The 14,572-nt window shown below is 36.4% G+C and overlaps 1 protein-coding gene across 8 annotated transcripts in view; it reads left to right on the top strand.

Moving 5' to 3' along the window:
* Positions 1 to 14,572, top strand: part of RNF111 (ring finger protein 111) — an 84,230-nt gene that overhangs the window by 23,876 nt on the left and 45,782 nt on the right. For all 8 annotated transcript variants that reach the window (XM_042252387.2, XM_060417856.1, XM_060417854.1 and 5 more), the window contains exon 3: positions 8,745 to 9,643. In XM_042252387.2, the coding sequence (XP_042108321.1) occupies positions 8,745 to 9,643 (899 nt within the window). The remainder of the gene's footprint in view (positions 1 to 8,744; positions 9,644 to 14,572) is intronic.

The following is a 14,572-nucleotide window of genomic DNA, read 5'->3' as shown; positions in this document are numbered from 1 at the left end:
GATAACAGAACATACCCTAATTTTGTCTTTGTTGTAAAATTATTGCTTGATTTTAGAAAAGGAAAAAAAAGTTTGAGTTCAGATTTGCCCTTTTACTTCTACCCTCCTTACACACATAGCCATATAGTTGCTATTATTTTTAATTAAATGTTATTTGAAATTTCCAGTGAGCAAAATGATGAGAAACTGAATGTAGACAGTATGAATTTGAATTAATCTTTAGGTAAAATTTTAAAAATTTATCTTCTAATTTGTAACAGAGCCAATTTGGAGTTTTTGCTCATTTAGAAATGTGGTTATCTCTCCACTTATGAGGAGTGTGTTGTACAGCTCTATAGTTTATTGCATATAGGCCTTTTTTTGTTGATTCTTTCATTTTTTTCTTGATAGAATATATTTTATATAATAGGTAATTAGCAATATCTTTATATCTCACATTTCATGTTGTAATATGAATTCCAGAGTCCCAGCCAGCCATGTTAGACATTTGTGCATTGTACCCTATAATTTGCAATACTGCCTTCCTAACCAGTTGAAACTGACTGCCAGATACTCTTCAGACTTGGCAGGGTAGATACACCCTACATTTTGCTACTGGCCATGATAATAACACAATCATGACTACAGCAGTAGACTCTCTATAATATATTGAACTCCACCCGGTTTGTACTGATAGGAGACCTAAATAGGTCCTAGCTGATTTTTTCTGTGATGACTAATACTTAGGGATTTTAGAGTACTTTAAACAAGACAAACAAGAAAATCATTAAGTTGACTGAGTAATAGAAACCTATTATTTGAAAGACATTTAATTTCTCTTTTTCCAAAAGTAGTATGTCTTGTATTAGAAATTAGGGAGCTGAAGCATCTTGCTCCTCAGCTAATCCTCCATAGTAAAGGAGAGTTTCAAATATTTTTTTCTTAAATTTATTTTTTAACTGGAGGAAAATTGCTTTACAGTATTGTGCTGGTTTCTGCCATACAGCATCATAGAATTTTTAGCGTTCATAGGTTTTGTGCCAAAAAATCTTTGTCCTTTATTTCTATACTTTAAGGTTCTGTAGGAACAGATGATTTTATGCCTTTCTTTGACTCTGAGGATTTCATTTATTTTTGCTTATAAGGGAAGACCTTAAACATTGTGAACCTTATATGTATAACTGCTGCTCTGAAAAAGGAATAACAGCCATTATGCTAGGCACTGTGGTAGGTACTCTCATTTAACCCTTAAAAGTACTTTCACAAGATCAATACTACTATTGTCCCAATTTTATAGAGGAGAAACAGTGTTAGTTTAAATAATATGCCTTAGGTTACACAGCTAGTCACAACCAGAGACTTGAATCCAGGTCTTTGTAGTACACAAATGAAAACACTTAATTTTGGTTGACTATTTACTCCTTTTTGTCAGTGATCCCACTTAAATGTGGATTACAAGCTTCCCTTCACTCAGTATCTTTTGTTGTTCAGTTGCTAAGTTGCGTCCTATTCTTTGTAACACCATGGATTGCAGCACGCCGTGCGTCCCTGTCCTTCACTATCTATCTCCTGCAGTTTGTTCAGACACATATCCATTGAGTCGATGATGTCATCCAACCATCTCATCCTCTGTCATCTCCTCCTCTTCCTGCCTTCAGTCTTTCCCAGCATTAGGGTCTTTTTTAATGAGTTAGCTCTTTGCATCAAGTGGCCGAAGTATTGAAGCTTCACCATCAGCCTTTCCAGTGAATATTCACAGTTGATTTCCTCTAGGATTGACTGGTTTGATCTCCTTGCTCTCCAAGGGACTCTCAGGAGTCTTCTCTAGCATCACAGTTTGAAAGCATCAATTCTTTGTCACTCAGCCTTCTTCCTTTGGGCTTCCCTGATGACTCAGCTGGTAAAGAATCTGCCTGCAATGTGGGAGACCTCGGCTCAGTCCCTGGGTTGGGAAGATCCCCTGGAGAAGGAAACATCTACCCACTCCAGTATTCTGGCCTGGAGAATTCCATGGACTATACAGAGGGTCTCACAGAGTCAGACATGACTGAGCAACTTTCAGTTTCAGCCTTCTTTGTGGTCCAACTCTCACATCCATACATGACTACTAGAAAAACCATAGTTTTCACTATATGGACCTTTATCAGCAAAGTAATGTCTCTGCTTTTTTTTTTTTTTTTTAGTTTTTTAAATTTTAAAATCTTTAATTCTTACATGCGTTCCCAAACATGAACCCCCTCCCACCTCCCTCCCCATAACATCTCTCTGGGTCATCCCCATGCACCAGCCCCAAGCATGCTGCATCCTGCGTCAGACTGTCTCTGCTTTATAATAGACTCTCGGTTTGTCATAGCTTTTCTTCCAAGGAGCAAGCATCTTTTAATTTCATGGCTGCAGTCACCGTCTGCAGTGATTTTGGAGCCCAAGAAAATAAAGTCTAACTGTTTCTATTGTTTCCCCATCTATTTGCCCATGAAGTGATGGGACCAGATGCCATGATCTTCGTTTTTTGAATGTTCAGTTTTAAGCCAGCTTTTTGATTCTCCTCTTTTCACCTTCATCAGAGGCTCTTTAGTTCCTCTTTGCTTTTTGCCATTAGAGTGGTGTCATCTGCATATCTGAGGTTATTGATGTTTCTTCCAGCAATCTTGCTTCCAGCATGAGCTTCATCCAGCCTGGCATTTCACATGATATACTCTGACTTCCCTGGTGGCTTAGAGGGTAAAGCATCTACTTGTAAATGCAGGAGACCCGGGTTCGATCCCTGGGTCGGGAAGATCCCCTGGAGAAGGAAATGGCAACCCACTTAAGTACTCTTGCCTGGAAAATCCCATGGACGGAGGAGCCTGGTAGGCCACAGTCCATGGGATCCCAAAGAGTTGGACATAACTGAGTGACTTCAGTTTCACTTTCTTTTCACTCTTCTAATAAGATAAATAAGTGGGGTGACAATATACAGCCTTGACATACAGCCTTGGCATACTCTGTTGTTCCATGTCTGATTCTAACTGTTGCTTCTTGACCTGCATACAGGTTTCTCCAGAGGCAGATAAGTTCAGTTCAGTGGCTCACTCGTGTCCGACTCTCTGCGACCCCATGAATCACAGCACGCCAGGCCTCCCTGTCCATCACCAACTCCCGGAGTTCACTCAGACTCACGTCCATTGAGTCAGTGATGCCATCCAGCCATCTCATCCTCTGTCGTCCCCTTCTCCTGCCCCCAATCCCTCCCAGCATCAGAGTCTTTTCCAGTGAGTCAGCTCTTCGCATGAGGTGGCCAAAGTACTGGAGTTTCAGCTTTAGCATCATTCCTTCCAAAGAAATCCCAGGGCTGATCTCCTTCAGAATGGGTTGGTTGGATCTCCTTGCAGTCCAAGGGACTCTCAAGAGTCTTCTCCAACACCACAGTTCAAAAGCATCAATTCTTCGGCACTTAGCCTTCTTCACAGTCCAACTCTCACATCCATACATGGCCACTGGAAAAACCATAGCCTTGACTAGACGGACCTTAGTCGGCAAGGTAATATCTCTGCTTTTGAATATACTGTCTAGGTTGGTCATAACTTTTCTTCCAAGGAGTAAGCATCTTTTAATTTCATGGCTGCAGTCACCATCTGCAGTGATTTTGGAGCCCCCCAAAATAAAGTCTGACACTGTTTCCACTGTTTCCCCATCTATTTCCCATGAAGTGATGGGACCAAATGACATGATCTTCGTTTTCTGAATGTTGAGCTTTAAGCCAACTTTTTCACTCTCCTCTTTCACTTTCATCAAGAGGCTTTTTAGTTCCTCTTCACTTTCTGATAAGGGTGGTGTCATCTGCGTATCTGAGGTTATTGATATTTCTCCCGGCAATCTTGATTCCAGCTTGTGTTTCTTCCAGTCCAGCGTTTCTCATGATGTACTCTGCATATAAGTTAAATAAGTAGGGTGACAATATACAGCCTTGACATACTCCTTTTCCTATTTGGAACCAGTCTGTTCCATGTCCAGTTCTAACTGCTGCTTCCTGACCTGCATACAGATTTCTCAAGAGGCAGGTTAGGTGGTCTGGTATTCCCATCTCTTTCAGAATTTTCCACAGTTGAAGCGGACATAGATGTTTTTCTGGAATTCTCTTGCTTTTTCTGTGATCTAGTGTATGTTGACAGTTTGATCTCTGGTTCCTCAATTTGATCTCAGTATCCTTTCAGTATATCTTTTTCCTTAATATTTTCCCGAAGTTCTTCAATTCACTATAACTTTTTTGATTATTAGTGTCATGCCTTTATTTCCTCTAGCTTCCTAGAATATTTTGGAGATATAAAATATCTTTGTGTTGAAATGTTCCTCTTGGTGGTTTGGTTAGTTGGCTAGTTCTCTACCCTAAGTCATTTGAGGTCAAGTTTGTACTGGGAGGGTGGGGCACAAGCCTTTTGCATTCACAGAGTAAGCCTTAGATGAGATAGTCAGACTGTGTGAACTCTAAATGTAAACTTGGTGCTCTCTGTGCTTCCTGGTTCCTTTTTACCCTTTCAGGGGAGATAGTGATCCTGAGCAGACCTCTCCTAAGGCAACTTTCAGAGTCTGACAGTTCTAAACTCCATTGTCCTATATCTTCATTATCCTATATTTCTTTCCCTTTTTTTTTCCCATTTAATTATATGAAAGGGGCTGCTGGGCTTCCCTGATAGCTCAGTGGGTAAAGAATCCTGCAATGCAGGAGGCCCCAGTTCAATTTCTGGGTCGGGAATATGCACTGGAGAAGGCTTAGGCTACCCACTCCAGTATTCTTGGGTTTCCCCTGTGGCTCAGCTGGTAAAGAATCTGCCTGCACTGCCAGAGACCTGGGTGGGGAAGATCCCCTGGAGAAGGGAAAGGCTACTCACTCCAATATTCTGGCCTGGAAAATTCCTTAGACTGTAAAGTCCATGGGGTCACAAAGAGTCGGACACGACTGAGCGACTTTCACATATGAAAGAAAATAAAGAGCAAACTTGTTTCTAGTTCATTTTCTGAAAACTTCTAAAACTTTAATAGAAAAATCAAAATTATCTTATGTATTCCTTTTAAAATTTTGTTCCTTTAGGGTTCTGTAAAATTATTTTTATTTAAAAATTTAAAATATTCTGTTAATCATAGAAAAGTATATTTATCATTGGTAGTGAAGGTTCGTACCAATAATGATGACTCTTTCTAAACTTTATCACTGTGTTGAAGTAACAGTTCCTAAAAGTTGTATTGATAAAGTTAGTGGATTTTTACCCCATTATTAAACTTATACCGTCACATAAACTTAATTTATAATGTAAATTGCCAAATCCTAACCCTAATTTTTAGTTTTAAAAGTTAGCCTTTTTAGCTGTTATCTTCTTTCATGCAGGATTTACTACTCATTCTATATCCTAAACTAATATCAGGAGTAATTGGTATGCTGCTGTTGTGAATAGCAGTAAAGTGATTAAATCAAACCAGTACAAAGAAGAACTAGTATTATGGTTTCAGTATTGAAACACTGTATAATATCAAACCATTCATAATCGGGCCAAGGAACTAGATATATCTAGTACAAAATTACCTTTATAAATTAGATCAACCAATAATTTTTACAGAAATAAAATACTAGATGGTAACCTTATTAAATAAGTAGTTCAGAGCATTCTTTATTGATCTTTTGTGTCAATTTTGTTGCTTTTTTAGTTAAAAGATGTAGAATTGATATTTATTTCTTTTCCTGACCTTGCTCCCCTTCTTTTTCTTAGTTCAAAGTAGAGCATACATTTGTACTCCCTTGGTGGGAACATCTTAGGTAATATGGAATGTTAATATTGCATCTAAGGACTGCTTGACAGTAGAGAGAACAGTTACTGGCAAACAAATGCACATACCACGTGCTGCACCATACTTCTCTCCCTTACTCCACACTTCTCTCCCTTACTCCCTTCCCACCTTGAGTTGAGCAGACAAAATTCACCAAAATCAGAGCAGAGTTAACATAAAGAGTTAATTGTTTTGGCCTTGGGGCATAAAGTAATGGAAAAGAAATTGAATTTAGTAAATTATGCTGTGAATCATTTCCTTGTAAATTCTCCTACGGATTCCTGTTCTCAGAATTTATCTTGTTCTTTTGGCAGATTTTTATTGCCTCTCAGGATCTGCTTTACCAAGACCCAGAGGGTGATCGTAACGATCTGATGGCTTCTTAATTATGGCTTTACTTTTTGACAACAGCTTTATTGAGATATAATTCACATACCATACACATCTCACTTTAAGTGTACTGAACTCAGTGGTTTTTAGAATATTCACTGAGTTGAACAGTCATCAAAGGAGTCTTTAAATAAGTGGTCTTCTATGACTTTTTTTTTTTTAGCATAGTGTTTTTGAGGTCCGTATAATGTTGTAAAGTGAATCAGTATTTCATTTCTTTTGATGACTGAGTGTTAATCAATTTTGTGGACTTCCTTATTTATCAGTTGATGGACATTTGTTAACACTTTTTGGCTCTTGTGAATGGCTATAATGGAACTATTAATATTTGTGTATAAAGTTTTGTGTGGATATATATTTTCATTTCTCTTGGGTTATGCCTTGGAGTGGGAGTGCTGGATCATATGATAACTCTGTGTTTAATCTTTTGAGGAACTGCCAGACTACTGTTCCAAAGTATATGTACCATTTTACATTCTCACCAGCAATGTGTGAGGGTTCCAGTTTCTTTACTTCCTTGTCAACATTTGTTATTATCTGTAGTTTTTATTGTAGCTTTCCTAAGGAACCTGCTTGAATCTTGAATCATATATACCTGTGCCTTACTGTGACTTGTTTTTCTTGCATTTAATTATGGTAATCCTTGTATGACTGGCTGCCTCTTACAGTTTGCTCATTGCTCTACACATATGTAAACCCATCTTTTGTTCCTCCTTTACTGCTGATACTGGTGAATTCCGGACAGGGCTTGATGACTGATCTTGGATACAACACTACCTGCCCTTGAAGAAGATAGAGATTTTGATAGCTTCGTATAGAAATAGGTTATTTCAATTCTTAATCGCTATCTTCTCTTCATCTATTTGATAATAGTTACAAACAAAAATATATACCTGTGACATTGTTTATTCCTGTAACTGTCAACTGTGGAGAAGAAAACTCTTGCTACTAAATATCTATCTTGTTTTCCTCTTTTTCTGGAAGTAGTTTACAAAGTGGGTGTTAAGTACAAAAATCCATCTATGGTGTTAGAAGTTAGGATAATGGTTAAAACTCTTGGCGGGTGGAGTGACTGGAAGCGGATTTCTGGAATGCTAGTTATCTTATGTTTTTTGATCTTGGAGCTAGTTACATAAGTGTGTGAGAATTCATTGGCTGTAAACTTAGAATACATGTGTTTTTGTTATACTTCAGTAAAATCTTAAGTTAAAATTGTTAACATTTTTAAAATCATTTTTAGCACTAGTAAAGATCTTCATTTGTATTAACTACCTTTTAAATGAGTATATATACATTTTAAAAAATTTATTTGTTTTCAATTGAAGGGTAATTGTTTGACAATATTGTGTTGGTTTCTGCTATAATCAACATGAATCAACCATAGGTATGCATATGTCCCCTCCCTCTTGAACCTCCTTCCCACCTCCCATCCCAAGAATGTATTCCATTTTGAGTCATGATATTTAATACCTTACATTATCACCATTCTTGTATATACACTGCTTTGGTATAGATGTTTTAATTTCAGGTTCTCTTGTTAGGGCTTCCCAGATGTGCAGCTCATAATTTTAGAGATACAGTGATTTAGGTTTTTAGATTGGCTGTAGAGAGTTTGATTTTTATGTTCTGCTGTGTTGCTTTAACTGAGTGATCTGAAGCAACTCAGTCTTGGCTTTTTTCTTTCTATATGTATCTACAACTTCATGAAATGTAGTAGTTGTGCCTGCTGTCTGTTGGTGAGTTGGGTCTCCTTAAGAGACTAGTGTGGTGTGAAGGAAAGAACCATGAAAGAGAAGCTATATTCATATTCATTATTTATAGTAATCCATCTATCACAGTAACCATCAAGATGTACAGAAAGTATTTGATATAATTATAATTTATATAGTATATAATTTATATATTATATAATTTATATATTATATAATTTATATATTATAATTTAAAATGTGATACCAAAAGAAAAACATTGACTAATCAAAGTCTTTTGAATTCTGATCTTTTTATCTGTTTTTACTATAATAGGGTTTGGAGAAGTTGTTTGATTTTGACCAAATACATTATGCTGATGATGTTAGGAAGATACAATAAGATCAGCTTTTTTGATATAAGTTTTGAAGTGGACTTATGTTCTAAGGTCTTTACTCTGTTTCTAAAAATTGGATCTGTAAGAAGTATCAGAGAAAAAAGACTTGTTATAGCCATTTTATATCCTGATGAGAAAAAGGCATTTCTGCCCTGTTACAGGAATATTCGTGCTTCCCAATTGACGCTTGTGATAGAGAACCTGCCTGCCAATGCAGGAGACTTAAGAGATGTGGGTTTGATCCCTAGGTTGGAAAGATCCCCTGGAGGAGGGCCTGGCAACCTACTCCAGTATCTTTACCTGGAGAATCCCATGCACAGAGGAGCCTGATGGCTACGGTCCATGGAATCACAAAGAGTTGGAGAGTCAGACATGGTTGAAGCAACTTAGCATGCACGCACAGGAATATTCTCAGTGGAATATGAGAACTCTTTAAATATTCTAATAAAACACATTAACAATCTTTTAAATATCGTGTTGTGTCTTCTAGGCCTTCCTTAAAGTTTCCCATGTCTCAATGGACTCCTGAATATAACAAGCTGTACACCTTAAAAGTGGATATGAAGAGTGAGATTCCTTCTGATGCACCAAAGACACAGGAGAGTCTGAAAGGGATCCTCTTGCATCCAGAGCCCATTGGGGCAGCCAAAAGTTTTCCTGCTGGAGTTGAGATGATTAATAGTAAAGTGGGGAATGAATTCTCTCATTTGTGTGATGATTCTCAAAAACAAGAGAAGGACATGAATGGTAACCAACAAGAGCAAGAAAAAAGTGTTGTTGTGAGGAAGAAACGCAAAAGCCAGCAGGCTGGCCCTTCATACATGCAAAATTGTGCTAAGGAGAACCAGGGAATATTAGGATTGAGACAACACCTAGAAACACCAAGTGATGAAGATAATGATTCCTCTTTTAGTGATTGTCTGTCTTCTCCTTCATCTAGTCTACATTTTGGAGATTCTGATACTGTGACTTCAGATGAGGATAAAGAAGTCTCTGTAAGACATTCCCAGGCAATTTTGAGTGCTAAAAGTAGAACTCACAGTTCACGGTCCCATAAGTGGCCTCGGACTGAGACAGAATCCGTTTCAGGATTGTTAATGAAAAGACCCTGTTTTCATAGCAGTTCATTAAGGAGACTTCCATGCAGAAAGAGATTTGTGAAAAATAATTCCTCACAGAGGACACAGAAACAAAAAGAGAGGATATTAATGCAGAGGAAAAAACGAGAAGTGTTAGCCCGAAGAAAATATGCATTGCTCCCCAGTTCTAGTAGTTCCAGTGAGAATGACCTCAGCAGTGAATCCTCTTCCAGCTCATCAACTGAAGGAGAAGAAGATTTGTTTGTTTCTACCAGTGAAAACCACCAAAACAATCCAACTGTTGCCTCAGGTAAAAATTTTGTTCCTTAAATTTAGTATAGCATGGAAGCTATTGGATTGTGTTTGTCCTTATTTTCTTCTACATTTGGTGATTTCATTATATTTAAAAGGAATATGAGGCTCTATTTTATGTTTAAGCTGTACAAATAACCAACTTTATTTAGCCATGACTCCTCTTCTGAGATACAAATGTTTAAATTTTCTAAAATTTTAAATAGAAAATTGTATATTTTTCAATTTTTCTGATGAAAATGAAGCAAGAGATTTTATTGAGGGTTGTTTTGAAAAAATTTTCATTTTATACTTATCAGATTATATTTTAAGAATTGTTGATTTATGGTACAGTTTCTTTTTTTCTTCTATAGTGCATCTTTAATATGATTACCTTTTATGAGTGCCTTTTTAGATAGCTATGTGACAGATTTCTTTTACATTCAGCCACAGTAGGGACAATTCTGGTCACTAAAAAAGACACTTATTTTTCATTAAGCACTCTATTCTTACTGTTTACGATTCTTTTGTCATGTTCTTTATAACCAAAAAATAATTTCAAGCATTTGAGAGGTAGCTTTTATTGTGATACTGGAACACAAACTTTTAGTCCTGACAGTGCTCAGTCAAGCCTGTGATTAGTCCGTTAAAAGTGGATTAATCATTAGCTAGAGTGCACGCCTCACCACAGTAAATGTTACATTTAATTGGAATAAGTTTATGTATAGTCTCTAAAGTAAATGTTACATACAAACCATTTTTACACTTCATAGTCACTTAAGGTAGTTTGATGAAGTGAGCATTGAAGAGTGAAGTCTGAACTGAAGTAAAAGATTACTTTCTTGTGAAAGTATAAGGAAAATGCGATTTGAGAGAGCTTGATTTTTATGGGGCAAAGATCATGGTTTCCAATTACTGGCAGAACTTTCCCAGTTTTTGCCTGGTGTCTTCCTGTTGAGAGCAAAGCCTGCTAGCCTTCTCTGCAGATGACCATTTCTCCCCCTTCTCTCCTTCTATATGGGTCCCTTCCTTTTTTGAAAGACTCCCTTTCCTCTTCTATGTTTATTTTTCTATCCTTGCCAGAACACTGAAATCAGCAACTTTGTTCTTAATTTTAGTCTTAGCTATGGTTAGTTCGTTATTTTTTAAAACCTACCCAAATACTTGTTTTTAAAAAAGTTCATTGAGATCACTTGAAAGAAGATTACAGCAGCCATTCCTTGAAGTTTCTTGAGAAAGAGGGAAGTGATGATAGGAATTGTCTTGCTTAAATGTCACATTTTACATTTTCTCAGGTAATTGGAATGTGAGGACTAGTTTGGGGAGTAGGAGTAACATAATCTAGTGTCTGCTTGAAATTAATGAGACAGCATGGTTGGTTATGTAAAGCAGAAGTTCCAAGGAACTGGTATTTGTAAGGAAGCATAAGAGGAGAGTAAATGTAGGTCTGGGTCAGTGTCTTTATCTAGGAAGAAAGGAGTTCGTATACCTTCAAATACTCAAGATAAATTCAAACTCTAATTCATTTAAAAATCTTGTTTAGTACTGTTGTAGCATGTGGGTTTTTAAACTTTCTTGTAAGAATTTCATTATTTTCAAACATTACCCTTAATGGTTTGTCTCTGAAAACACAGATCCAAAAGTTGAAGCCAAGTAATCCTGATGTTTTCTCGTTTCTAGATGAGAATTTTATTTTATATTAGTTTTTAATAATAATATTCATTTGGTATGAAATTTTAAAAGTTCCAAGAAAGTATAAAGTAAAAAGTAAGTTTACCTCTTCTTAGGTTCCAGTCTTGCTACCCAAAAGTAATCAGTTAGCAGTTTCTTACTTCCTTCAAAAAATGTGGAAGTACATATAAATAAAGATAAGTAATGTGGGTTTTAAAAATATCAGTATGTATAGTTACTTCATTTTTTTTTAAAAAAGCTACATAGTATTCCCTTTGTATACGTGTTCCACAGTTTATTTAATCAACTTATTTTTGTTGATATTTGCTAGTCATCAGTATTTAGCATTCTGCATGCATGTTTTACATGTCTAAGTAAGCATATCTTAAGGAATAATTTGAAAAGTATATCACAGGGTGTATGCACTTTAAAATTTGGTAGCCGTTGTTGCCAGGATGCCCTCCAAGGAGTTTGCCTCAAGTTCTTCACTCCCCAACAGTGGAGGATATCATGATAGTAAAAGTACCTAGTATTGGGGACTTCTGGTAGTCCCATGGTTGGGATTCCGCCTGCCAATGCAGGGGACACGAGTTCAATCCCTGGTCCAGTAAGATCCCACATGCCATGGGGCAGCTAAGCCTGTGATCCACAACTACTGAGCCTGCAAGCCACAGCTACTGAAACCCAGGGCCCAGAGCCCGCTCTCCGCAGCAAGAGAAGCCACTGCCACAAGAAGCCTGTGCACTGCAACAAAGAGAAGCCCCTACTTGCCGCTACTAGAGGAAGCCCATGTGTAACAGTGAATTAATCCCATGGACAGAGGATCCTGGTGGGCTACAGTCCACGGGGTCGCAAAGAGTCGGACACGACTGAGTGACTTCACTAGTCCAAATAAGTAAATAAAAATTTAAAACACACCTAGTATTTGTTGGGTATTTACTCTGTGCTGGTAATGTTCTGGGCTTCCCAGGTGGTGCTAGTGGCAGAGAACCTGCCGGCAGTATTGGAGATATGAGGTGTGGATTTGATCCCTGGGTCAGGAAGATCCCCTGGAGAAGGGTATGGCAACATACTCCAGTATTTTTGCCTGGAGAATCCCATGGACAGAGGAGCCTAGTGGGCTATAGTCCATAGGATCACAGAGTTGGACATGATTGAAGCAACTTAGCACGCGTGCACAGTAATGTTTTAAGTGCTTTATATGTCTTCTCATTTAATCCTTCCACTCTTTGGAGGTAGATTCTGTCATTATCATCTTCATATCATAGGGAAGCATTTAGAAAACCATTTTAGAATAATTTATATACAGAAGAGTTAAATATTGATAGGACTTAGCTGTATTGTCAAACATTTTTTTCTTTTTTCCACTTTATTGTATTTTTTATTCTTTATTTTCTAACTTTTTATTTTGTATTGGGGTATAGCCGATTAACAATGTTATGATAGTTTCAGGTGAACAGCGAATGGTGTATTGTCAAAAATTTTTAGTGCTCTCAAAAAATTGGATTCTTTAGATTCTTTGAGGTAGGATTTTCTTCTAGATGTATTTTTAGTCCTGGCTTTTTGACTCTAGGTCTAGCGTGTTTTAGTGTGTGTAAACGATTTGGGGAGGATTTATCTACTGAACTTAGGTAATATGATTTGTAATGTGGATGGGCATTATCTGGAGTACTGGGACAACTTTTTCATAATGCCGTTCATCAGCGCTTATTGATTATTACTGTAGTGAACTGATGGAAACAATGTTTTACATGTTAAGTCTTTTGTTTAACCTTCAAACTCTCTTAAGGCAAAACTGTTGTAGATAATTAAGGGGTTTTGCCAGATTACCAAGAATGAGGTATTTAAGTCAGTACTTTATATTGTATAAAAAATTAGTTCATATGTAGTCAGCAGATTTCTATATAATCCCTATTTGCCTTTTGCTTTATCATTATTGTCTTTTAAATTTATTAGAGCTCTCTGTTGAAGCATAGAAGACCAAAATGATACACAACTTGAGTTGTTGGACATTGAGTTATCTCCCGTTGCCAATTGGGTAGAGAATTTATACATCCTGTTTTGTTCTCAGTATTTGCCAAGAACTTCATATATTTTAAAGTAACTTAGTGGCCCTAAGTTTTAGAGAGCTATTATTCAGTGTGCCTTCTCTGAACTGCTGTTTAAATTTTTATTATATAATACTATAGGCTTTGGTTTCTCCCAATTAATTGTGCTTTTGAGGATCTCCTTATTTTACTAACTTTAAATTAAATATTTATAGGTTCTATTTCCTCTAGACTTGAAGGAAATGTAAATACCATGTATGTCCCCAAATAAGAGAGCTAGAATATGTCAGTCCCACTTGCCTACTGAGGAGAAAAAAGTTTTGAATCTCTTGAAATATATACATTTAGGTCTATAATTAAAGCAGTAGCATATCTAAAGTAGTAGTTTTAGTCTTAAGACTAAATCACTACTAATTTATTTGCATATATAAAATGTTGAATAAATATCAATTTAGAAATATTGCATGTCAGTACCTATATTTCCTTATAATAGGAATTATAATAATAATAATTATTATTATTATTACTCACACAGGCACCTTAGGTACCAGTGACTTGGTAATTGTTAGAACCACATTTTAAGTTGGACAGTTTTCAAGATCATATTATTCTCATCTTTGTGTAAGATATAGCACTTGCTGACTCCATGAGTGATGCTGTACTGGAAATTTTATCCCAAACTACATATACCTTTTTTCCTTATATTATGATTGGAAAATCCCTTTTTCGTAGGTTTTTTGTTTTGTTTTGTTTTATATCTCATAGGTATACACTTTATTTACAGCTTTTAAAAATGTATCCAACAGGTGTATGTTCATGTTTTGTGACTGTACTCCATACTGTATTGACTTAAGGGATTTACAAGTGTACTCAGCTTGTAAAGATGCTCAACCCTTGGAATGGTAAAGTCCTTACACTATGAATTATATCTAAATTAATGAATATTTCTTTTCTAAAAATAACAGTTTTTATTTTATAATTTTTATATGGGAATTTTCACACTTTTAATATAAAAATATGTAAGTATACAATGAACTCCTACATATTCAGAATCTAACTTCAGTTTTCAACATTCTGCCATTATTTCATCTCTTACCTCTCACTTTTTTTTTTAATGGAGAATTTCAGAACAGTTTCTGACATCATACCATTTAATTTGTTTTATATACTACGTATTTCCTACAGATTGGTAGATCTAAAAGCTTGATTAGATTCAGGTTCAGTTTAGC

The sequence above is a fragment of the Ovis aries genome, chromosome 7 (genome assembly GCF_016772045.2).
Source record: "Ovis aries strain OAR_USU_Benz2616 breed Rambouillet chromosome 7, ARS-UI_Ramb_v3.0, whole genome shotgun sequence".
In the NCBI taxonomy this organism is placed as follows: Eukaryota; Metazoa; Chordata; class Mammalia; order Artiodactyla; family Bovidae; genus Ovis; species Ovis aries.
Note: the sequence above shows the minus strand (reverse complement) of the source record. Positions and strands in the feature narration are given on the sequence as shown.